This window comes from Spermophilus citellus (genome assembly GCF_964194105.1).
Source record: "Spermophilus citellus genome assembly, chromosome: 3".
NCBI classification, from domain to species: domain Eukaryota; kingdom Metazoa; phylum Chordata; class Mammalia; order Rodentia; family Sciuridae; genus Spermophilus; species Spermophilus citellus.
In genome coordinates this window covers 154,470,376-154,497,353 of record NC_138184.1, presented here as the reverse complement: position 1 = coordinate 154,497,353, position 26,978 = coordinate 154,470,376, and the positions used below count along the sequence as shown (strand labels likewise).

The window sequence follows — 26,978 nt, the reverse complement described above, 5'->3', positions numbered from 1 at the left end:
GGAGTTAGGGGAAGGAAGGAAGGAAGAGAAATGAGGGTCAAATGAAACTTTTTTTTTCCTTAATCTTTTGCTGTAAAATTTTCTAAGTTGAAGGAATATTAAAATGAATGTCTATCTATGTCCAAGCTTATTCAACAATTATTAATATTCTGCCATATTCACCAGCCTCTAAATATGAGGCTTTGTTTGCCTCTTTATTCAAAGAACAGATCTCAGACCTGGGATGTAGCTCAGTGGAAGAGCACTTCATCCCCAGTGTGGCAAAAAAGAGGGGAGAAAGGACAGGCCTCCTCAGAAGCTCCTATTTACACTTATTGTTCATACCCAGCTAGAAAACATCAATATGCAGTGGAACCACTTAAGTGTTTCAGTAGTAGAATCTCAACACTTCGCTCTTAAATAATTTGGCCTGCAAGTTGGAAAATAAGGGCATCCCCCTACATAACTACAATGCCACTATCAGACATAAGAAAAATAACCAATTATTTAATATAGAATCAGTTTCCCCATTTTCCAAATTGTCCCAAGAAGCCTTTTGCAGCTGCTTTTTTCAAACCAGAATCCAATCAAGATTCATAATTACCTTTGGTTGTATGAGTCTTTACTCTAAATTTAGAATAGATTCGTCAATTTTTTTCCCATGACCTAGAAATTATATTACAGAATGTGTCACTTTTGAGGATTGCTTCCTTCGGATGTCCTTAAACTTGTTCCTTTAACCCTTATATTTCCCACAGACTGGAAGTGATGTCTGCAGGAGTCTTCATGGGTGCAACAGAGTAACATGTACAGCAGGGGTGGGCCTCGGGGTGTGGTCCCCAAATTACCATTATCAGCATCACTTAGGAACTTGTGATTCAAATTCTTGCCTAATTTACCAATTTGGAAACTCAAGCACTCCCCACCCCACACTATGTTTTATTAAGTAGCTTTCCCAGTGATTCTGATGCCCATTCAAGTTAGACAACCTGGCATGGAGGGAGGCCAGCACCCTGCCAGGGTAGTTTCCTGCTCAGAAGATGTGAACCACTTGAGAAAAAGAAAGTCTGAAATAATTAGTATAGAATCAGAGTCAGAGCCAGAAATTAGATTTAAAGGAAGTGGAACAGCTAATAGGTCCACCAGTCTACATGGGAGCTGGAACTGAACAACCAAAAAATGGCTTTATTTCTTTTTGAAAGGAGAATACATCAAAGGCAGGAATAAGGTTTCAGCAGGAGGAGGCTTGCTTCTTGGTGTGGCAGGGGTATTGCAACAAACAGGTTGATTGGCATCTTGGCAAGCCATACCCATCTCCGAGAGGCTGTGTGGTTCCAGTGGGTCACCCCATCTCCAGTTCTGTGCTGAACTTAGAGCTAGGTAGGAAGTTGCGTGTATTGGGCAGTCTCAAACCAGCAGGATTGCCGCTTGGAGTTCCCAGATACCAGACTTTCCTGTTTAGTGGCTTCCATGTCGTTTTTTAGTTCATGCACAAAAAATTCATGGGTGGCCTCTGGCACACAACCACCATTGCAAAGTTAAGAGGCCAAACCGTGGAATCAGAATTCCTGGGTTCACATACCTGCTCTGCTGATCATGGCAAGATTTGTTTGGGACATAAATTTGCTTCAACTTTCTGAATTTTAAAACAAAGATTTTTATCTTCCTTTGACTGTTAGGATTCTTAATATGTAAAACATTTTAACATTGGATCTGACACCAAATGTATCAGAAGTTGACTGTTCTTAGTCACTCCCTTGGTTTTCTTTCGCTTCTTGTGAGAAGTGATGGCCCAAACTGAATATTATTGGATGTAATGGGAGCAAGTTATGCTGTGGTGGGAAAGGAATCTATGAGAGACAAAATCCCCTCTTAAAACAAGCTGATACACACTAGAACAGCAAACACAGGCTGCTCCAGTCTAGTTTCAGTGCTATAATTATCATAGGTATGAGAGGAGAACTGATCTGTTCCTTTGGTGCTGTACATTGTATTTATACAACCAGATTGCTAAAAATCGATGATCCTTTTTACTGTTTTTCATTACCTCCAAATCAAAACCAGAGGAAAAAAGGATAGAGTATTTTATTGCATTCAAAACTTTTTCTTCTAAATTCATATTCTTAATTAATAGATATTTTGACAATAGGCATCTAAAAATTGGTAGTTGACTCTATCAATCTACTTATTCTCCAGAAAAATGACACTGCATCAGATCAACTAAAAAGCATTTTTAGCTCATGTGACTTATTTTAGCTTACTTTAGTGAGCTAAACATTTATAATGAAACTAATAAAGCACACTATGTAAGTTTTCAAAACTCATGGCTTACAGTTTTGTAGCTTCGAAATTTGTTTTGATATAAATTTTATCTTATTGTGGCATGCACATTTAGGGATCTATATTCTTTTCTTGCAAAGAAACCATGCTTGAAATTGTTTATGAGGCAATTGTTAATAACATATTTCCATTTTATTATCCTTAATCTTAAATTGAGAAAGAAACCAATTACATTCGAAACAGCTTGGGAAGCAAGGTCAATTTTAAGTTTTCTTCAAATCTCAGCCATCAATCCTTATCTGATGGGTATAGGTTTAAAGGCTTGTACCTATTTTCCATTAATGTTTTTGTGTCTTATTACATGATAAGCAATATTCTCAGAACCAAAACACTTTGTCCTTTTACATGTGGAAAATGAGACATTTGCTGATTTCTCTGCAACTACACAATTATGGAAAAACATTAAGAGATATCTATAGTAAAATATCAATACACCTTTAAAATATCTACTAATGACTCCAAAAGTGAGCCTGCTGGATTTCTATATATTTGCTCTTCTCTCCAAACAAGATAAAGTTCCAGGTATAGAGACCAGGCTGAGGTATACTATGACAGAGCCTGGGCCTGAGTGCTAAGCTATCCTACTATTCAGCAAGAGACAGAGGAGTAAACCCAAAAGGAAAATCAGCCAGACTATTCCACAAATGGCAATTCACCACGGAGTTGGTCAATATAGACACAAGACAGGAGAGCATTTAGAGAAAACATAATTTAAGTGAGGAGCTGGGGAATAAAACTCAGGAAGTCTAGTCTTGAAGAAAACTCTGACTCTGGGTAATGATGACACCAGGTTTACCCAGAAAAGTTAATGCCAGGTGTTATTTATGCCTGAAGTCTAAGATAGGTTCTTGAGGTCAAAGTGAGGCCTGGAGACTGGTTAGCACAGGAACTGTGCAATTGCAAGAGTTATGCAGTCAGAACTTGTGAAGACAAGTATCAGCAGTAGCAGAGCTACCACATTCCACAACTCTGGTGGGCACCATTTACATAGGAAAGGATGGCTGGGGTCCTCTGGAGTTCTGCCCTGTACAGGCCTGGGCCAAGAGATAAACTAGATGACTTTCTAAGGGAGATATTAGGCACAAAAATAGATCCTAAAAAGATTAAATATCTAAAATGTAAGTAAAATTGAAGAGTACTAGAAGCAAATAACTCTAATAATTCTGAGAGATAAACACAGTCTCACACCAAACCCAGAAGTCATAAAAGAGAAATGTTGACAGGTTTAACTACATAAAAATGAAAACTGAGACAGAAAGGGAACAAAATTAAACACAAATTTGGAAAAAGTATTTGCAACACATAACAGGCAAACGTTAATACTTATATTTCTAAAAGAATTTACAAGTCAATTTGAAGAATTCCAGTAGTAAGTGACTAAAAACATGGACAAGTTTTTAACAGAAAGAAATGTATATACTGCTCAACCTCACTAATGACCAAATTAATGTAAATCAAAACATATCTTTATCCAACAAGTTGGCAAAATATTTAGACTATAAAAACAAAAGGAGAAAGAGCATACAATTCATATTATTGAGGAAGATACAAACTGATCGAACTTTCTTGGAAGACGACATAGCATTATCTATCAACATATAAAATGTGCAAACCATTTAACACAGCAATTGATTTGAAAATCTCCCCTACTAAATTTCCAACGCACATGAACAAAAATATATAAGTATGTCTAAGATTGATTATTGCAACATTTTTTGTAATACCAAATATAGTAGAGACCACTAAATGGTGATTTATAGGGGAATACTAAACTATGGCACATTCATGTATTACAAACAATTCCACTATAGAATTATTCTATGAATATATTTGAGGTGTTTAAAAACATATTGCAGAGTAATATAATAAAATTTAAAAACATATTGCAGAGTAATAAAAAAATTTAAATTTTGCCAACAAATAAATCTGTGTATATGTGTATGTGTGAGTATACACACAGGCTGGAAGTATACACAAAAAACTCAATAATACTTTTTGTTTTTTTCTTTCTTTTTTGGTGCTAAGGATTAAACCCAGAGCCTTGTACATGCTATATGTGTCTATCATCGAGCTAGGGAATCCCAAAACCCAGTGCTTAACAGTGTTACTTCTTTTTTTTTTTTTTGGTACTGGGGGCTGAACCCAGGGGCACTCAACTATTGAGCCACATCTCCAGCCCATTTATATATTTTATATATTTACATATTTTAGAGAAAAGGTCTCCTTGTTAAATTGCTGAGGCTGGCTTTGAACTTGAGATCCTTCTGTTTTAGCCTCCAGAGCCGCTGGGATTACAGGTATGCACCACTACACCTGGCTAACTGTGTTACTTCTGATAAGAATTGGAAAGGTGGCTGGGCGCAATGGTGCATACCTGTAATCCCAGAGGCTCTGGAGGCCGAGATAGGAGGATTCCAGGTTCAAAGCCAGCCAGAAGCAAATTAACAAGGACTTAAGAAACTTATCGAGACCCTTTCTCTAAATAAAATATCTAAAAGGGCTGGGGATATGGCTCAATGATTCAATGCTCCTGGGTTCAATGCCATGCCCCACCCCCCAAAAAAAAAGAATCAGAAAGGTAAAAGGGAGATTTTATTTTTTCCCCAGTGTTCCTTTTTGTTTATAATTTATATAAATTAAGATATATTTATTAATATTCATATTGTTTATAATTATTTATCTAATTATAGGAGATGTGTTTGCTCTTTGTAATTAGGGAGACCTTGCCATTTATAGCAATATGGACAAACCTGGAGGCATCAAGTGAAATAAGCCAGACACAGAAAAAAAAATACTGTAGATTATCTCATCTATGAAATATAAATGTTCAAACTCATAGAGCAGAGAAGAGTAGAATGATGGTTGCTAGGGACTAGGGAGAGGGAGAGATGGGGAGGTGGTGGTCAAAGGGGGCAAAGTTTCAATTATGGACGATGACTAAATTCTGAAGATTGAATGTAAAGTGACTATTTACAGTATTATATACTTAAAATCTGCTAAGAGGGTAGATCTTAAATGTTCTCATCACCACCCACACACACCCTAGAAAAAGAAAATGGTAACTTTGTGAAGTGATGGATATGCTAATTAGCTTATTTTGCAATGTATAACAAAATATCTAGTTGTGCATCCTAAATGTTCCAATTCTTAAGTTTTTTATTATACCGCAATAACACTGGGAGGTGGGGAGAATATAGAAAGAGAAAAGAGACTGGGAGATAGGAAGGCACAGGCGACCTTGGCCAGCCATTATGAAGAGGAGCAGTGCCCTGAATCTCCCAAGGCAGTGGCTGTGCTCTCTGATGCTCATGGATTGGCAAGAGCTCACGTTGTGGTTTAGTGGCCCAACAGGTGCTGGTAAATTCTGCCTTTAGCCTGGCACTAGGCCTCCTGGAGAGGAATAAACAAAGCAAGGGCAGTCTGGAAGACATCCTAAGGATTCCTGGCTTTGAGGACTAGTCCTTGAGCTCTAAACTGGAAAAGATAGAGACTCTTGTGATCTAGATTTGTTTATTCTCTTTCTTTGAAGTTAATGCCAAAAACCTAAATAGGTAAAATGGCTCTAAATATTTCTCCTCATTTGGACTATTCCTCCATTTACAGGTGCATGTGCCTGTCAAAAGAAAAAGGATCTACTTTGGCAATGAGACTCAAAATCTTAATTATAAAAATTCCCACTTGGATTCCATTACTAACTAAAATGATGAAGTGTTCTATTCTCAGGATTTTGAGAATTGATTGTATGAAAGACTCTGGCCCCAAACTATGGGAAAACCCATCATATCTAAGAGAAAATTTCCATTTTAGGTTAGGTATCAAGGCAATTTTGATAGATTATTTGAAAACAGAGAGCTAATAGTTTATTTAGAGCATGCTTCTTTGTTTTTCAATGCTATTAAACATTTGAAAAATACTAATTTAGAACTTTTTGTTTCAGATTTTACATTTGCGGATAATGTAGACAAGTAAGTTTTTTTAAAACTCTTTTATGATCAGATTGTTTCACAATTATTTTCCTAAATTCGCTCTAGTTCCTAAAATAAATTTTAATGAATTAAAAAATGACTAGCTCTTCAATAAATGTGAAAATGACTATGGCTTTTTGTGATGAGTTCTAGTTATGTATTCATGTTTGTCATACTTAGGTTTTTAATATAATTATTGTAACCCCAAATAAATGAAAAAGTGATTTGATGTATTAGAAAATATAACCTGAAAATTATAAGCTATTCCAAATGAGCGGCTTTGTTTACTTTTCATGTAAATAGGTTCAATGAGAGTAATTATCCTGTAAATTAACATTTTACATTCAATGTAATTTACATTTTAAAAAGCAAACACTTCATTAATTCTGTGGAAGGTATTTCAAATTTATAAATATTGATGAATTTAAAAATCATTCTTTTTAGTTTTGCACTTATGAATCTTTGGATTCAGTAGCTGAAAAATATTATTGAGCACATTTTTAAAATACATCAGTGAAGAAAAATAATAACTGTAATAAAATGTATTTATGATACTAATATGCATATTATTTCTGAAAGTATTTTAATCATCTAACACTGTTTTCAAACACAAATACTTGACTGTGTGAGACTCAAACTACAATTCTAGATCCCTAAACATACCCAAATACTCTATTTTCTATATAAAACATATGCAATAAAAATAGTGTCACATAGCCTGAAAATCATTGTCAGAGTTGACAAATTATTAGTAATGCTATACTGCAAATACCACAGAAATATAGGGCACTTATTCATTTAAATAAAAAATAATTCACTTGGATCAAACTGATTTTTTTTTTTTTTCTGATTGCCACCCCTGCAGAACTATGTTTGACAACCTAGAAGATGCGGTTTTTGTAAGGTCCATGAAGAGATCATTGATGGCTCTGACCACTTTGAACTGGGACTCTGTTCCAATGCGAGAGGAAAAATTCCTGGAAGAGAAAGGCCCAGAACCTCCTCAGCTGCTCACAGTAACACTGAGATAACCCCCAGCAAATGCTCAGTAACACTGAGATAACCCCTGGCACTACCAGGAATCCTAGTGGTACTCAGTTGTGTATTAAACCTCCCTGTAACTTAGCATATTATATGTTAAGTTGATATGACTTGAAACAGTTAATGTAAACAGAAACACTAAGAATGAAAAATAATTGTTATAGTTAGGTTTTTTGCTAAGATAAAACATGTACATAGAAGGGTACACAAATTATAAGGGTTCAATTCAATGAATTTTCAAAAAATGAAGACTGTGTGGCATCCTTGATTAAGAAATAGAACATTACCATGGGGCTGAGGATATAGCTTAGTTGGTAGAGTGCTTGTCTTGCATGCACCAGGCCCTGGGTTCAATCCCCAGCATGACCACCAAAAAAAAAAAAAAAAAAAAAAAAAAAAAAGAAGGAAAAAGAAATAGAACTACCAGCACTCTAAAAGCCCCTCATTTCTGTTACCAGTCCCAACCTTCCAAAGTAATTACTTTCCTGATTTCTAGATAATAAGTTTTGTGAAAGGCATATAAATGGAATTATAACAGATGAATAGTCTGTGTCTAGTTTTTTTCCCTTGACCTTGTAAGATTCATCCTTGTTGCTTGCAGCAATAGTTCTATCATTCTCACTATTGTCTAGTAGTCCATCAAATAACTTTACACAATCTATTTACCCAGTGTACTGTTTTTTTTCTTGCCTCTGGAGACATTTGCCAGTTTCACACATGGGCTATAATGATCTGGGCTGGGCCTAACTGGAAGCCTGCTGCTAGGGAAAAAAAGAAACCAGACAAGCTTTTAGCAACTGCCTGCTGCTGAGTGACAAAATTAGACACTTGAGGGAACTCATTGGTGTTTTTTCCCAACTAATGAACTAAAAAAAAAAAAAAAAAAAAAAAAAAAAAACTTATAAAAGGCAGACTGGTATTTCTCCCTATCCTGTCCATACTGGGAAACACACACACTGTAGAAAGAAGACTGGCAAAACAGGCAAGAGATGAAAGCTTAGAGTAGTGAATTTGACACCAAGATTCTACTGCTGTGAACACCTAAGAATTGTGTCACAGAAAAGAGTCTAAAATTTGAGTATGATTCCTGGTAGGTAGTAGACTGTAGCTAGGGTAATGAAAAAGCAATGATTTCCATATTTATGAGGGTGCCTGATATGAAGGCAAAAGTGAGTGCATGTCCAAGATTAGGTGATAGAAGGAATTGACACATTTACCTGCTCCACCAGAATCACTTACTTTGGGGGAATCCAGCTGCCGTGCCATAATGACACCCAAGCAGTCCTTCAGATAAGTACATATTCTAAGGAACTGAGATTCTCTTCCAAAAGCCAATGAGGATCAAGTCTCTCAGCCAACAATCATGGATAATACAGATTCTCCATACCCACTGAAACCTTCAGATGACTGCAACCTTGGCTGAAAGCTTTTCAGTACCCTCAAACCAAGAAAGCCCATACCAGAACTACCCACCCAGTTAAGCTGATTCAGGATTTCTGGTCTTAGAAACTGTATTAGCTAATGCTTAGTAATGTTTCAAGCTGATAACTTTGGGGGAAATTTGTTACACAGCAACAGGTAACGAATGCAATAACCTGGGCTAATCCATGGTGTTCGCAGAGTCCCTGGCAGGCTACAACAGGAAACTCACAACACAGTCTCCAAGGGTTCTTGAGCAAGGACACACCATCTGCCGCAAAGGACTATTCATTCTACTGAATCCATCTTAGTACTGAGAGCCTGACCATTAATCAAGTAACTAACTAAAGCTACTCACCATGAACTGAGAACAAGCCCAAGCATCTAGAAATAACACTGGATGGCAGCAATCCATTTCATGGTGAAAACGGTGTGTTGTGCATTAGGTTTAAGCTGGTCCATAAGTTACATAAGCACTATTCTTTAATTAGACAGTAGTAAATTAAGGATGGGATATTATAATCTCTAGACTAACCACTAAAAGAAGACTGAGTCCAGGACTCACAATGTAAGCTCAGTGGTAGAGCTTCTGCCATGTGTGAGACTCCGGGCTCAATCCCCAGCACTGCAAAAAAAAAAAATCTAACATATGTTACTTGTTTTTCATGTTAGGGAATTAAAGGAATCATGCCTCAAAGAAAAAGATGTTCTGTGAAGTGCATTCTTTTGTACAGAATATATTTTACTCAATACTGAAGGGTTTGTGGCAATTAGAAAACACGTATTAAATATCATTTTGGGAAAACACAAAAATGAAGTTTTTTATAAGTTAGCTAAAACTCTACCCAAACGAAACCACACCATTATTGGGAGGAACTCTTTTTTACCATGAGATCACATTATTTACTTTTAACAACAGAGATCAACTCAAGTTGACTCAATTAAAAATATATTTCAGGATCCAATGGGAGGTCTCGTGACTAGGAAACAGAAAAATCCTAACATATACAGTTGTAGAGGTATACAGGTTGTGGCTGAAAGCTAGGTCTCTGGAACCAGACAAATCTTGCTTCTCTCCACCCCCACCCCACATATTTTACTTAGAAAAATTAGTTAACTTCTCTAGGCTTTACTATCCTCTTATTTAAAATAATAAAAGTGACCTTACAGTCTCAAGGATTCACATGTAAAGTTCAAGGTACAATAGTCTTCTTTTTTTTTTTATGCAGGAAAAGACAGTTTTATTCTTGATTTTTATTTTTATTTTATTGGTTGTTCAAAACATTACACAGTTCTTGATATATCATATTTCACACTTTGATTCAAGTGGGTTATGAACTCCCATTTTTACCCTGTATACAGATTGCAGAATCACATCAGTTACACTTCCACTGATTTACATATTGACATACTCATGTCTGTTGTATTCTGCTGCCTTTCCTATCCTCTACTATCCCCCCTCCCCTCCCCTCCCCTCTTCTCTCTCTACCCCCTCTACTGTAATTCATTTCTCCCCCTTGTATTATTTTTCCCTTTCCCCTCACTTCCTCTTGTATGTAATTTTGTATAACCCTGAGGGTCTCCTTCCATTTCCAAGCAATTTCCCTTCTCTCTCCCTTTCCCTCCCACCTCTCATCCCTGTTTAATGTTAGTCATCTTCTCATGCTCTTCTTCCCTACTCTGTTCTTAGTTACTCTCCTTATATCTTCTTAAAATAAGTATTCTTAAAATAGTCTTCTTAAAATAAGTATTCCATGTATGTTAGCTATTACTGCTATTATTATCCCAAGGACAATTGTGCCCCTTAGGGACTATTCTGGAGGTTATAGGCTGAATGTTGGTGTATGCTCAATATTCATTTGTTAAAATCCAATTACTAATGTAATGGCATTTGGAATTGTGGCCTTTGAGAGGTAACTAGGCCTTGAGAGTCCTCATGAATGGGCTTAATGCCCTGTTAAAAGGCCAAAGCTAGTTCTCCCTCTTTATTCATGTGAGGACATAGCAAGAGGGTCCTTCATAACCCAGGAAGGAGTCAGTCACCAAGAACCCAAACTTGCTGATAACCCTGATCTCAGACTTCAACTTCCAGAACCATGAGCGATAAATATTTGTTATTTAAGCCATGTGGTGTATGATAATTTGTAATAACAGTCCAAATTCACCAAGACACTGGATGTATTAGAGTTCTCCAGAGAAAGAGAACCCAAAGACAACAGAAGGGGATGGGGGTGGGGGGTGGGAAGACACACACACACACACACACACACACACACACACACACTAAATTGTTCTTAGAATTTGGCTCAGGCCCTGTAGGGTCTGGGAGGTCCAGAGATGTAAGACAGGCTGGCAGACTGGCAATTCAGGCTTGACTGGAAGATACAATCTTTAGTTTGAAATCTACAGGACTGGCTAGCAGACTGGCAGGCTCTTGGAATTTTTTAGCCTGTAGCTGTTGGAGTTTCCATGTTGCAGGCTTCTTCAGCTCCAAGTGTGGGATATATAAGGCAAAAAGAACACGTGGAGACTCACTGATTAGTGTAATTGTCCAAATCCCAGGGTCCTTAGCCAGTCTACTAGAGTCCAAACTGGCAGTGGGGAGAGGGAAAGGAGGAGAACAATAGCAACACAAACATGCAAAACCATTAAAATTTAACCAGAAACTCATGTTTGTGGGAGAGCAAGGTCTACGAAGACACTTTCACTACTGAAAAATAAATGCTTATCACTGTATAGTTGAAATACTCTGATTTTTATTTTGTCAAGGGAGGCTTATTATAATTGACAATTCAGATGAAATCACCCACTGAATTCCTACTCTAAATCCCTAAGTGTTGGATTTACTTGCATGAAGTCATCCTGGAGCAGTGTGGCACAGGGTGTGTGAGAAAATGCATGCACTCAGGCTAGGAGAAAGAGATTGAGTATAAAGAAGTGAGAGTCAACATGATGGAAGAGTTTGATATGCAAAGAAGAGAGAATTATAGTCACTTGGACCTTGACTGCACATATTAAAAATAACTTTTACTTTGTTCTCCAATATTGGCCATATTTCCTACTATTTGTCATGCTCTCTAGTATTTGCCACCTCCTGACAACAATAAATTATGAAACAAGATGTGCTGTTTACATTAGTAAGCACAATTTATTTTAAATTCAACACAAGAAACTTTGAAACACAAAATCATCTTCAGACCTCATACCCAAGCTATGTTTAAATACCACATATGCTGAATATGGGGGCCAGCACATCTTCTAAATGACAGTTAAAAATCAGTTTCTGAGTAGGGAGTACCATGAAAAGCTTGCAGGAAGATAAAAGTTAGCCTCTCAGGTAGTGTATGGCACATGAGTGAATTTTACAAGAATTGTGTACACAGTGTATTTAGCCAATATTGAGTCAAGAATTTCAGGAAGTATCTTTTAATGCACATGCTGGGACAGCCCTGGCTCTGCCTTGGTTCCTTCTGAAAGACCTGACATTTCTGAAGGTAAAAATACTACAGAGAAAACATTGCTACAAGAACTGCATAAAGTTCAGACTTGCTCAGGATAATTTCTACATACAACTACACTTAGCTGAACTATGGCAAAGATCTCTTTTAACATACAGCTTTTCTTCAGTTCCTTACATTTCAATGTGTAGAACTTCATTATAGTAAATGATATTTAGAGGTATTTTATTCACATATATGATTTTTTCCCCTAACTACACATCTCTGTGGCTATAAAATTTTTCTTTCCTGAAAATCTCTTCTCTCGCATATCTATTCTTCTTGTCCCTTTGTTCCCTAGAGTCTATATTTCTTCTTTAAGGGTATTTATATTCCTTTGAGAACAATTGCTGGGCAGCCAGCCTCAGAAAGGGGACAGAAATGTTTTTCCTGTATTGAAAGGGGGGAAAAAAAAAAATATATATATATATATGGAACAGAGATCAATGGGGAATTGGGGCATGGTAGACAGAGCTTTGCTTGAAAGCCTCTTATTCTATGAAATGTGCAATCCTGCCGTGGTGCCTTGCAGGTGTCATGAAGCAATGAGGGTACATTCACACGAGTTTTCCAGCTATCTGCTAAGGTGAGGCCCCTCCGTGATGGCACCTGCTATGGCTTTTACTCCTCAGACACCTGAGGACCTGAAGAGGCGTCCTGTATACCTTCCAACCCAGCCTCGCTTCCAAGAGATTCTTTCTTCCCTTCCACGGAATCATTAGAATTGGAGTCCTCTTGGGAGATGCCCATTTCAGCCTCTGGTTGCTCTTCATTAACACAATTAGAATTGACATCAAGTTTGCCATCTGATAAAAAGATAAAAAAAAAATTGTTCCTACATGTGCCAGACAGTCTATTAATACTTTATGTGTACTCACTTAATTTCTCATAACTACAAGAGATAGATTATTATCTCTATTATAATTATCATCATTGCTTTACAAGTAGAAGACATAGGTTTGGTTACTTGTTCCAAGCTTCATAGTAAAATAGCAGAATAATCATAGAACTCAGACTCTTGGCTTCAAAGCCAATCTTCCAACCCAGGATTGCAGTTTGGGATTTAACCCAACCAGCATTTGAATACAGCTTTCCTTTTAATTGGCTTGATGTCTTTGGGTAGGTAATCACCTCTATTCCTTATTTTTCTTATCTATAAAACAGTGTTTGTAACAAAGCCTACCCTGCATTTATAAAGAAAAAGATATCTGTAACATTTAGAATAGTGTCTGGCACATGGCTGGGAATTCTCATTCTACTGACACTTCTATCCTCTCATGATGTTAGTACATAAAGAGGTACTATTCTCTGTCCTCAGCATAGGATAAAAAAGGTTTGGTCCAGAGAACAAGAGAGGACAAGGTAGTCAGGAGGCCTGACTATTCTCTTAATGATAAATTGTTTAATTTTATACAAACCATTCAATCAAACTAAGAGTGTTTTTAAATCAAGTGATAAAGAGGACACTGTCCCATCACTAGTGGAGATAGAAATTCCCAGGATCAGTCATTTAAACAATTTTTTCAAACTACAAACATTCCTCAAGAACACAGAATAGCTTCTCTGGGGTGGGCTATAGGGATGTGGGTTGTTCCTCTCTTGCATATGAGAATCATTGCTGAAACAATTCAGTTACTGAAGAAAATGTAAACTTACCAGTGAAGGAGAGAGAAAGAATGTGAAACTCACTACTCTGACACTTGAAGAAATTTTAATCTGTACATTAGATCTGCAATTTATTCTGTAATTTACAAATATATTCTGTAGTTTCATCTGTAATACTGAAATTTAATTAAGAAATTTAAAGGCTTTCAACTTTAAAATCCTCTGGTACCCATTAGGGAAAATTTAAGTATTTCTATATTCGAAAAATCCTTCATGAGCAGGACATAGTGATTATCCATTAAGAGTCCCACCATTTTCAGGGCAGGCTCCTGAACTTATGTACAGAATGTGGAATAAATCACATTCCCTCAGTATCCTATGTTCCTTTGTTTCCCAGTGACATTTCTTCTGACTATATTCTATGTATTATTCCAAAGACTAAAAGGGGACACATTTAAGTTTAAGTGTGGTCCTTATGTCGGTCACTCTTGAGCTTCCTTGGTCCCCAGAGATGATTCAGTTCCCATGTTCTCAGTGTAAACATCAACTATCTTTCATTTTCCCCACTGAGAAGCAGAATGAGATCAGTGATTATATATACATACTGTTCTCCTCTTGGCTCTTTTCTTTGGCAGCCTCCAACTGTTGCTTCTCATAAATGTCCTTCAGATTCTTACATATTTTCTTATGCGTAAACCAGTGTGTCTTTTGGCAAGTTTGATCACAATATATCACCTGAAAGCAATTGTAGGTTTATTTTCATTTTAAGAGTTAGGATTGCATGATTTCCCAACTATAGCCTTAAACCAAGAACTATTCTGTAAAAACATTTTAGTTTTCCATATTGTGTACTGTATGGCTATGTATTGATTTAGGTTTGCAATTTTTAGCTTACACTTTAAAACAGTAATGATATATAACCAAAAGTCTACAAAAGACTGACAAATGACTTATTAAGATCCTGCTATATAACACAATTGGAAGAATAAATGACAAGATGAAGTTGTCATCATAGAGGAAGCCAAGCCTGAGAAAGAGCAGGGTGGGGTAGAATGGAAGGAGACAGATGCCTAACAATACAGTTGGTAACAGCAACGCGACACAGGAGCAAAGGAGGCAGAGAGGAAGCAGTGACTCACTCTAACTGGGGGAGTCAGGGAAGGCAGAGAATAGGAACGAAGTGTACCAAGTGAGGGGAGTATCTTGAACAAAAATACAGGGAAAAGGAAGGGAATGACATATATAAAGATAAGCAAGAATACTTTATAAATGAGCTTATATTTTTCCAAGTGAGAATGGAAATGAACTTATACATACTTATTAGATGCCAAGCCCTGTGGTAGGCTGTTATGCATGCATGCATGGTATTGTGGACAGCATTACTGGGTTTAATTCTTTACTCATTGCTGCATTCATACACTTTAGATAGGATTTCAAAGTTCTATGCACATAAAAGGAGAGAGGTCTGACTTTTAGATTTGGCCACCTGACTTGTTTTGGCCCACAGAAGGAGACAGCACGGCGATTACAAGGCCAGGCCTCAGAAGCCCCTGTGTGTCTCTAGTTGCCCAACTGAACTTTCCATTAGCATGAGAACAAGCTCAGCTGCCCAACTGTCCCAACTGAGGCCAGCCAATGACAAACAGAAAAGAAGTGACTGTTGCTATAAGCACTGTTTTCACATGCAGCAATAATTAGCCAACACAGATAATTGAATTTTCACACCTTTAGCCCCAATTCACACATAGGCAAACTGAGGTTCAGAGAAATAAGTAATTAAAGGAGATAAAGCTGGAGAAGTAGACTGTGGCAGATTATGATGGGGTTTGTATAATACATTGAAGAATTTCACCTTAAAATCAATAGGAAATTATTACCTATGGGATTAAGTGAATGCACGGACACAAGTATGTGAGTTATATGGGGGTCTAAGAAGATGAACACAATCACATATGCCATTTACAAAGGTAATTCTGGCAGAAGTGGGCAGTGTATTCCCTAAGAATTAAAGTTTGGGGACAATCAGAAGAAGCTGTAGACTGTTTTGTTTTTGCGTATTGAGGATTGAACGCAGGGATGCTCTACCACTGAAAATACATCCTCAGCTACCCCCCAACCCCCACCCCATTTTTCTTTCTGGACAGGGACTCCCTAAGTAGCTATGGCTGGCCTGAAATTTGGGATCCTCCTACTTCAGCCTCCTAAGTAACTGGGATAGAAGTGGTAGTTTTCAAAAGAATTGGTGAAAAGATGGTAATTAAAGTCAACATCAAAAGAGTTAAGAGTATGTATTTATGAACTGTCCTAATCTAAGCTTCCATATCTGCTCCAACCTCAATCTCCTGCTCTCTACCTATTTCTTATTTTCTTATATTCACCCAGTAATATCCTTTCTTTCTGTGGAGTAGAAAAGAAACTAAGGCAGACTGGTAGTTTGGCAGAAGATAAAACACAGAATTACATTTATTCTATAATTCTCTTTCAAAACTAATTTTTAAAATATTAGATGCAATACTTTCATGTATTACAACTTATTAAATACTAACACCAGCTGTTATGTTTACAGAATACTAAAACCCAATTGCTAGCTTGGATGCAATATTAATCAGACATCAACGAATTTAAAAGAACTCCATTCTCACCATTTTGCACACTGAACATCTCTTGCTTGCTCCCTTTTCTCCACAGGTGGTGCAAAATTCAACGTCCAGAAAACCCATCTGACCAGTGATGGCTTGGGTAAGAACAGAGAATGCAGTGGGATCAGAACCCTAGAGGGGTATAAAGAAGAGGGGGGAAAAAAGAAAAACTCTGCAATCACCACAAAAGAATACTAAGATGCCACCCCATGAACAATGCCATCTAGAAACACATACTCAAGAAAGAAATCATTTACACTGACTTTTTGACAAAATGACAAATATTTTTTGAGAACACTTTTTTTTTCTATACAAAGCATATAAGAAATAAGTCCCAGATGCCAAAAATTATAAAGAAAAAAATATGAACTATTATTGAATACAAGTGTTTTTCAATTAACATTATTCAGTAAGCCCATAGTGATTTCAGATAAAGGACAATGAACTCAAGAGTACAATTTTTGAAAACTGACATCAAGACAATATTCATATAATTGTGGGACAGTCATTATAGGGCACATCATGAATGTTTAATCATCTTAATTCTTAAGTTTGATGCAACTTAAGCATTTAAATTAAGTACTAAGAAAAATCAACAGTGTGAAATTATTATTGTAGGATTATTAAAATTAGAATGGGTTATTAAAGAGGATATATGAAAATTTTTATGAAGAAAATTGTGAGGGGAAATATTTAGCTACCTGAGGTGATGCTATTAAAACCTATCTAGAATAAGCAAAAATAATCAAGGAGCATCTATTTTTCTTACCTATTCCTAATAGCTCTGTGTTCTGGATTACTTAATCGGAACCAATATTTTGCCACTTTTCATAATTTTCATTTTCATTTGAGTCTTTACTTCTTCCTAAGAATGTTTTTACATTATTTTACCAATTGTACATAATGGATCTTTTTTTTTTTTTTTTTTTACGTTTTTAACTTTTTTATTGGTTGTTCACATTACAAAGTTCTTGACATATCATATTTCATACATTAGAATCAAGTGAGTTATGAACTCCCATTTTTACCCCAAATACAGATTGCAGAATCACGTCGGTTACACATCTACATTTTTACATACTGCCCTATTAGTGACTGTTGTATTCTGCTACCTTTCCTATCCTCTACTATCCCCCCTCCCCTCCCCTCCCATCTTCTCTCTCTACCCCATCTACTGTAATTCATTTCCCTCCTTGTTTATTATCCCATTCCCCTCACAACCTCTTATATGTAATTTTGTATAACAATGAGGGTCTCCCTCCATTTCCATGCAATTTCCCTTTTTTCTCCCTTTCCCTCCCACCTCATGTCTCTGTTTAATGTTAATCTTTTCTTCCTGCTCTTCCTCCCTGCTCTGTTCTTAGTTGCTCTCATTATATCAAAGAAGACATTTGTTATTTGTTTTTTAGGGATTGGCTAGCTTCACTAAGCATAATCTGCTCTAGTGCCATCCATTTCCCTGCAAATTCCATGATTTTGTCATTTTTTAGTGCTGCGTAATACTCCATGGTGTATAAATGCCACATTTTTTTTATCCATTCATCTATTAAAGGGCATTTGGGTTGATTCCACAGTCTAGCAATTGTGAATTGTGCTGCTATGAACATCGATGTGGCAGTATCCCTGTAGTGCGCTCTTTTAAGGTCTTCAGGGAATAATCCGAGAAGGGCAATAACTGGGTCAAAAGTAGATCAAGGAGCTAGATATCAAATCAGAGACTCTGCGTCTGATAGACGAAAAAGTTGGCTCCGATCTACATATTGTGGGGTCGGGCTCCAAATTCCTTAATAGGACGCCCATAGCACAAGAGTTAATAACAAGAATCAACAAATGGGACTTTCTTAAACTGAAAAGTTTTTTCTCAGCAAGAGAAACAATAAGAGAGGTAAATAGAGAGCCTACATCATGGGAACAAATTTTTACCCCTCACACTTCAGATAGAGCCCTAATATCCAGAGTATACAAAGAACTCAAAAAATTAGACAATAAGAAAACAAATAACCCAATCAACAAATGGGCCAAGGACCTGAACAGACACTTCTCAGAGGAGGACATACAATCAATCAACAAGTACATGAAAAAATGCTCACCATCTCTAGCAGTCAAGGAAATGCAAATCAAAACCATCCTAAGATACCATCTTACTCCAGTAAGATTGGCAGCCATTATGAAGTCAAACAACAACGAGTGCTGGCAAGGATGTGGGGAAAAGGGTACTCTTGTACATTTCTGGTGGGAATGCAAACGGGTGCGGCCAATTTGGAAAGCAGTACATAATGGATCTTTAGAAAATAAAACCTGGAAGCAAAGTTCTATACTGTTCTATATAGTTAAGATAGTTAATGATTCAAGAAGTGTTTTTAAAGTAGAATTCTTTTTAAAACTCTCATGCTCCTCAATAATCTCTAGGGTATATAAAGAACTCAAAAAGCTAAACACCAAAAAAACAACCCAATCAATAAACAGGCCAAGGACCTGAAGAGACACTTCTCAGAAGAGGACATACAAACAATCAACAAATATATGAAAAAATGCCCATCATCATTAGCAATTTGAGAAACGCAAATCAAATCTACTCTAAAATTTCAGCTCACTCCAGTCAGAATGGCAGTTATTATTAAGACTAACAACAAAAAGTATTGGCAAGGATGTGGGGGAAAAGGTACACTCAGACATTGCTGGTGGGACTGCAAATTGGTGCAGCCAATATGGAAAAAAGTATGGAGATTTCTTGGAAAATTGGGAATGGAACCAGCATTTGACCCAGCTATCCCTCTCCTTGTTCTATACCTTAAGGACTTAGAAACAGCATAATACAGGGACACAGCCACATCAATGTTTATGGCAGCACAATTCACAATAGCTAAACTGTGGAAACCAATCTAGATGCCCTTCAGTAGGTGAATGGATAAAAAAAAAAATGTGGCATATATACACAACGGAATATTACTCAGCAATAAAACAGAATAAAAATCATGGCATTTGCAAGTAAATGGATGGAATTGGAGAAGATAATGCTAAGTGAAGTAAGCCAATCCCCAAAAACAAAATACCAAATATTTTCTCTGCTATAAGGAGGCTGATTCATAGTAGGGTAGGGAGGGGGAACTTGGGAGGAATAGATAAACTCTAGATAGGGCAGAGGTGTGGGAGGGGAAGGGAGGGGGCATGGGGTTAGAAATCATGGTGGAATGTGATGGACATCATTATCCAAAGTACATGTATGAAGGCACGAATTGGTGTGAATATACTTTGCATACAACCAGAGATATGAAAAATTGTGCTCTATGTGTGTACTATGAATTGTACTGCATTCTGCTGTCATATATGTATATATATGTACATATATGTCATATATATATATATATTTTTATATATGATATAAAAATATATAATTTTTATATTATATATAAAAATTAATTTTAAAAAACTCTCTTGCTCCTGAACACAAATAATAATGACAATAATATTAACTTTTCATGTTAAGATGTTAAGAATTCTCTTTTGCAATAAATATGATGCATTAATATGAAAAAAATTAGGTGAAATGAACCCTTGGATATCAGACACTTTTCTAAATAATTCCACCAGAAATGAAGGTGACAATTGTGCTGAAATGCTGACATGCATCAGAGAACTTGTTAAAAATTCAGAAGCATCCCCTTGGCCCATATCTAAATTAGAATTTCTTAGGGTGGAGTCAAGATACCTGCGTTATTACCAACATCTGAGGTAATTTTAAGGCATATTAAAAGTTTGAGAATCACTAGTACTTAACATAGCACTGGATATACATAAATCTACATAATTCTTTTGCCTCCAAAGTACTATATCAGATTAGATAGCAATTCCATCCACAAAAAAAAGAGAACATGATATGTCCAATGGACATCAAAACAATTACATTTTCATATCCAAATAGTTCTTTACAGAACTACCCAAAAATATTCAAAATACCCCTCCAAATGGGACTTTTGTGGGAGTCATCAACACACTAATATCTGCATGGATAAAACTGAAGGTAAAACCAAAGGATATTTTCCTAGGAGTATGGCTGTTCATGTGAACTACTACTTCCAAAGAAAAATTAATGATGGGATTCCCGCAGCCTGCCCCGCGGCCACAGAATGCGGGGCGCCGCAGAGAAGCAATTAATTAGCAAGCAGGGAGAAAAGTGGCTGCCATTCGGTAGAACCCCGCCGGCCGAGCCCGCACTGACCCCCGGGCTGAGTACGGGATTTCAGACGGGGAAGGAAGCGATACAGTCCTATCCCCCACTACGGAAACTCCACCAAGGCAATCAGTGGCCACCATCTTGGAGAGCTGAAGTATCCACCGCCACTCTCCGACAGACAGCAACAATAAAACAGGTCTGTGTCACTCAGCCCATCCCCCATACATCGGGGAATTCGCATAAAATCTCTCCTAGGCTTTCGGGGGAGGGAGTGTCAGAGGGAGCCCGCATAAAGACTAGGGGAAAACTAGAGACACCTGACCTTCAACTCCCCCTCCCATCAGCAGCCAAAACGAAACCTGTCTAGCCAGCGCTGGGGGAGGGGCAAGCAGAAAAAATCAAAACGACAGAGTGCCAGGGATCCCAATAGCCAATTGCGCAACCCCGGGGATCCGGGCTGACTGATTCGCCCGGCCTTCCCCACGGCCACAGAAGGCGGGGCGCCGCAGAGAAGTAATTAATTAGCAAGCAGGGAGAAAAGTGGCTGCCATTCGGTAGAACCCCGCCGGCCGAGCCCGCACTGACACCCGGGATGAGGACGGGATTTCAGACGGGGAAGGAAGCGATACAGTCCTGTCCCCCACAACGGAAACAAAACAATAGAGTGCAGGGATTCCCAATAGACACCCTCCACACCCAACAAACGGCAGGCCCAGAGTACAGTTTGAAATGCTGAGAGCCATCACTCAGGGGAAATCTGGTCTAGCAGGAGAAACCAAGACTAGCAGGAGAAACCAGGGGACTAGAGGCCAGGCCCTCGCGACTGGGCAGCTGGAAACCGCAGGCCCGCCGGCGACAGTTCACCCACTGCCCGCGTAACTGGGCGGTAGGAGAACACCCGCCCGCCAGCTACCGACCGCAGAACTGGGTGCCTAGAGATCGCCCGCCCACCGGCGACAGCTGGCCCGCTGCCCGCGCTACTGGGCGGCTGGAGTCCACCCCCCCGCTGGCGACCGATCACCCGCCCGCTGCCTGAGATACTGGGCGGCTGGAGACTGCCCACCTGCCTCGACCGGGAGCTGAAACCAAACAGAGACAGTCCAGTCACACAGCCCCATTAGGACACCCCAGCAAGGAGCCTGGGGCCCGTCATAGCAGAGCAGTGACGTCACTGGAGCTCGGCCATCGGAATAACTTCCCAGCAGAATCCACGTTAGCAGGCACAGTTTAACAACAAAAAGAAGAAACAACAGAGTAATACAGAACCAAAACAAATCTATAGAAGACAGCAGAAACACGGCAATCAAATAGAGCTGGAAAGTAAGGTGGACAACATGAGAAAACAAGGGGAAAAAGGAGTACAAACAATACAGGACAACTTAATTCTACAGGAGGACATAGAAACATCAGAAGCAGGGATAGGGAAAGAACTCAAGGCATACCTAACTCGAATGGAAAGGAATATTAGAGAAGACATAAGACAGCAGTCCAAGCAATAAAAGTATATTTTGAAAATGAATTAAACAAACAAATTCAAATGGCAAAGAACGAGCTCTACCAGGAGATAGAGATCTTAAAAAAAAATCAAACAATAATCCTAGAATTGCAGGAAACTATAATCCAAATTAAAAACTCAAACGAGAATATTACAAATAGACTTGATCAAGTAGAAGTCAGAACATCAGATAATGAAGACAAGGTTTATCAACTTGAAAAGAATATAGTCAACACAGAAAAGATGCTTAAATCCCACGAACAATCTATTCAAGAGATATGGGATGTCATAAAAAAACCAAATTTGAGGGTCATCGGGATAGAAGAAGGCACAGAGACTCAAACCAAAGGAATGGACAGCATATTAAATGAAATAATTCTAGAAAACTTCCCAGAGATGAAAGATGAAATGGATTGCCAAATGCTGGAAGCCTACAGGACCCCAAACATTCAAAATCATAATAGACCAACTCCAAGACATATAATTATGAAGATAGCCAACGTACAGAACAAGGAGAGAATATTAAAAGCTACGAGAGAAAGGAGGCAGATTACATTCAGGGGTAAACCAATTAGGTTAACGACTGATTTCTCATCACAGACTTTGAAAGCGAGAAGATCCTAGAACAACGTATTTCAAACGCTGAAAAATAATGGGATTCCAACCAAGAATACTGTATCCAGCAAAATTGAGCTTCAAATTTGACAATGAAATTAAAATCTTTCACGATAAACAAAAGCTAAAAGAATTTGCAGCAAGAAAACCAGCTCTGCAAAGCATTTTGAGCAAAACACTACAAGAAGAGGAATTGAAAAATAGTGCCCAAAACTAACAGCAGGAGGTATCTCAGTAAAGGGGGAGGAAAATAACCAAAAAGTAAAACTAGCCAAACTAAAAAAATAAATAAAGAAGCATGACTGGAAGTACAAATCATATCTCAATTGTAACCTTAAATGTTAATGGCCTAAACTCACCAATCAAGAGACATAGGCTAGTTACCTGGATCAAAAAAACAAATCCAACAATATGCTGCCTTCAAGAGACTCATATGATAGGAAAAGACATACACAGGCTGAAGGTAAAAGGTTGGGAAAAATCATACCACTCACATCGCCCTCGGAAGCAAGCAGGAGTGGCCATACTCATATCGAATAAAATCAACTTTAAACCTAAGTTAATCAAGAAGGATAAAGAAGGACACTATATCCTGTTAAAAGGAACCATCCACCAAAAAGACATAACAATTATCAATTTGTATGCACCAAACAATGGAGCTGCTACGTTCATAAAACAAACTCTCCTCAAGTTCAAGAGTCAAATAGACCACAACACAATAATTATGGGTGACTTCAACACACCGCTCTCGCCATTAGACAGATCCTCTAGACAAAAACTGAATAAAGAAACTATAGAACTCAACAGCACAATCAATAACCTAGACTTAACCGACATATATAGAATATATCAACCATCATCAAGTGGATACACGTTTTTCTCAGCAGCACATGGATCCTACTCAAAGATAGACCTTATATTATGCCATAAGGCAACTCTTAGTAAGTATAAAGGCGTGGAGATAATACCATGCACCACATCTGATCACAATGGAATGAAATTGGAAATCAATGATAAAAGAAGGAAGGAAAAATCCTACATCACATGGAAAATGAACAATATGTTACTGAATGATCAATGGGTTACAGAAGACATAAAGGAGGAGATAAAAAAATTCTTAGAGACAAATGACAATACAGACACAACATACCGGAATCTATGGGACATAATGAAAGCAGTTTTAAGAGGAAAATTCATTTCTTGGAGTACTTTCCTCAAAAACAGAAAAAAACAACAAATAAATGAACTCACACTACACCTCAAAAACCTAGAAAAGGAAGAGCAAAACAACAGCAAATGTAGTAGAAGACAAGAAATAATTAAAATTAGAGCAGAAATCAATGAAATTGAAACAACAAAAAAAAAAAAAACCGTTGAAAAAACTGATAAAACTAAAAGTTGGTTCTTTGAAAAAATAAATAAAATAGACAGGCCCTTAGCCATGCTAACGAAGAGAAGAAGAGAGAGAACTCAAATTACCAACATATGGGATGAAAAAGGCAATATCACAACAGACACTACAGAAATACAGAAGATAATTAGAAAGTATTTTGAAACCCTATATTCCAATAAAATAGAAGATAGTGAAGATATCGATAAATTTCTTTTTTTTTTTTAGAGAGAGAGAGAGAGAGAGAGAGAGAGAGAGAGAGAGAGAGAGAGAGAGAGTTTTTAATATTTATTTTTTAGTTCTCGGCGGACACAACATCTTTGTTGGTATGTGGTGCTGAGGATCGAACCCGGGCCGCACGCATGCCAGGCAAGCGCGCTACCACTTGAGCCACATCCAGATTGAGACAGGAAGACACACACAATTTAAACAGACCAATAACAAAGGAAGAAATAGAAGAAGCCATCAAAAGACTACCAACCAAGAAAAGCCCTGGACCGGATGGGAATACAGCGGAGTTCTACAAAACGTTCAAAGAAGAATTAATACCAATACTTTTCAAGCTATTTCAAGAAATAGAAAAAGAAGGAGCTCTTCCAAATTCATTCTATGAGGCCAACATCACTCTGATACCAAAACCAGACAAAGACACTTCAAAGAAAGAAAACTACAGACCAATATCTCTAATGAACTTGGATGCAAAAATTCTCAATAAAATTCTGGCGAATCAAAAAACTTGTACACCGGGATCAAGTAGGATTCATCCCTGGGATGCAAGGCTGGTTCAATATACGGAAATAAATAAATGCTATTCACCACATCAATAGACTTAAAGACAAGAACCATATGATCATCTCGATAGACGCAGAAAAAGCATTTGACAAAGTACAGCATCCCTTTATGTTCAAAACACTAGAAAAACTAGGGATAACAGGAACTTACCTCAACATTGTAAAAGCTATATATACTAAACCTCAGGCTAGCATCATCCTAAACGGAGAAAAACTGAAGGCATTCCCTGTAAAATCTGGAACAAGTCAGGGATGTCCTCTATCACCACTTCTATTCAATTTAGTTCTCGAAGTACTAGCCAGAGCAATTAGACAGACAAAAGAAATTAAAGGCATAAAAATAGGAAAAGAAGAACTTAAATTATCGCTATTTGCGGATGACATGATAATATACTTAACAGACCCAAAAGGGTCTACAAAGAAGCTGCTAGAGTTAATAAATGAATTCAGCAAAGTAGCAGGTTATAAAATCAACACGCATAAATTAAAGGCATTCCTGTATATCAGCAACAAAACCTCTGAAATGGAAATAAGGAAAACCACTCCATTCACAATATCCTCAAAGAAAATAAGATACTTGGGAATCAACCTAACAAAAGAGGTTAAAGATTTTTACAATGAAAACTACAGAACCCTAAAGAGAGAGATAGAAGAAGATCTCAGAAGATGGAAAAATGTACCCTGTTCATGGATAGGCAGAACTAACATCATCAAAATAGCGATACTACACAGAGTTCTCTACAGGTTTAATGGGATGCCAATCAAAATCCCAACGGCATTTCTTGTAGAAATAGATAAAGCAATCATGAAATTCATATGGAAAAACAAAAGACCCAGAATAGCAAAAGCAATTCTAAGCAGGAAGTGTGAATCTGGAGGTATAGCGATACCAGACTTCAAACTGTACTACAAAGCAATAGTAACAAAAACAGCATGGTACTGGTACCAAAACAGGCAGGTGGACCAATGGTACAGAATAGAGAACACAGAGACTAATTCACAAAGTTACAACTATCTTATATTTGATAAAGGGGCTAAAAATATGCAATGGAAGAAGGATAGCATCTTCAACAAATGGTGCTGGGAAAATTGGAAATCCATATGCAACAAAATGAAATTGAATCCCTTTCTCTCACCATCCACAAAAGTTAACTCAAAATGGATCAAGGAGCTAGATATCAAATCAGAGACGCTGCGTCTGATAGAAGAAAAAGTTGGCTCCGATCTACATATAGTGGGGTCGGGCTCCAAATTCCTTAATAGGATGCCCATAGCCCAAGAGTTAATAACAAGAATAAACAAATGGGACTTACTTAAGCTAAAAAGTTTTTTCTCAGCAAGAGAAACAATAAAAGAGGTAAATAGAGAGCCTACATCATGGGAACAAATTTTTACCCCTCACACCTCAGATAGAGCCCTAATATCCAGAATGTACAAAGAACTCAAAAAATTAAACAATAAGATAACAAATAACCCAATCAACAAATGGGCCAAGGACCTGAACAGACACTTCACAGAGGAGGACATACAATCAATCAACAAGTACATGAAAAAATGCTCACCATCTCTAGCAATCAGAGAAATGCAAATCAAAACCACCCTAAGATACCATCTCACTCCAGTAAGATTGGCAGCCATTATGAAGTCAAACAACAATAAGTGTTGGCGGGGATGTGGGGAAAAGGGTACACTTGTACACTGCTGGTTGGACTGCAAAATGGTGAGGCCAATTTGGAAAGCAGTATGGAGATTCCTGGGAAAGCTGGGAATGGATCCACCATTTGACCCAGCTATCGCCCTTCTCGGACTATTCCATGAGGACCTTAAAAGAGCGCACTATAGGGATACGGCCACATCAATGATTATAGCAGCACAATTCACAATAGCTAGACTGTGGAACCAACCTAGATGCCCTTCAATAGATGAATGGATAAAAAAAATGTGGCATCTATACCCAATGGAGTATTATGCAGCACTAAGAAATGACAAAATCATAGAATTTGCAGGGAAATGGATGGCATTAGAGCA

General features: G+C 37.7%; 2 protein-coding genes across 2 annotated transcripts in view; one reads left to right on the top strand and one right to left on the bottom strand.

Annotated features, from left to right (window-relative positions):
- The window catches only part of LRRC72 (leucine rich repeat containing 72), a gene marked incomplete at both ends in the record, with an annotated part of 55,326 nt that extends 48,011 nt beyond the window's left edge, over nucleotides 1–7,315 (top strand). The window contains 2 exons of the mRNA XM_081283289.1: nucleotides 6,257–6,284; nucleotides 7,150–7,315. Of these exons, the coding sequence (XP_081139415.1) occupies nucleotides 6,257–6,284; nucleotides 7,150–7,315 (194 nt within the window). The remainder of the gene's footprint in view (nucleotides 1–6,256; nucleotides 6,285–7,149) is intronic.
- Nucleotides 7,316–10,931: 3,616 nt separating this feature from the next.
- Nucleotides 10,932–26,978, bottom strand: part of ANKMY2 (ankyrin repeat and MYND domain containing 2) — a 45,464-nt gene continuing 29,417 nt past the window's right edge. The window contains exons 8-10 of the mRNA XM_081284541.1: nucleotides 16,489–16,617; nucleotides 14,452–14,581; nucleotides 10,932–13,047 (exon numbers count right to left, since the gene is read on the bottom strand). Coding sequence (XP_081140667.1) covers nucleotides 12,863–13,047; nucleotides 14,452–14,581; nucleotides 16,489–16,617 — 444 coding nt within the window. The 3' untranslated portion in view covers nucleotides 10,932–12,862. The remainder of the gene's footprint in view (nucleotides 13,048–14,451; nucleotides 14,582–16,488; nucleotides 16,618–26,978) is intronic.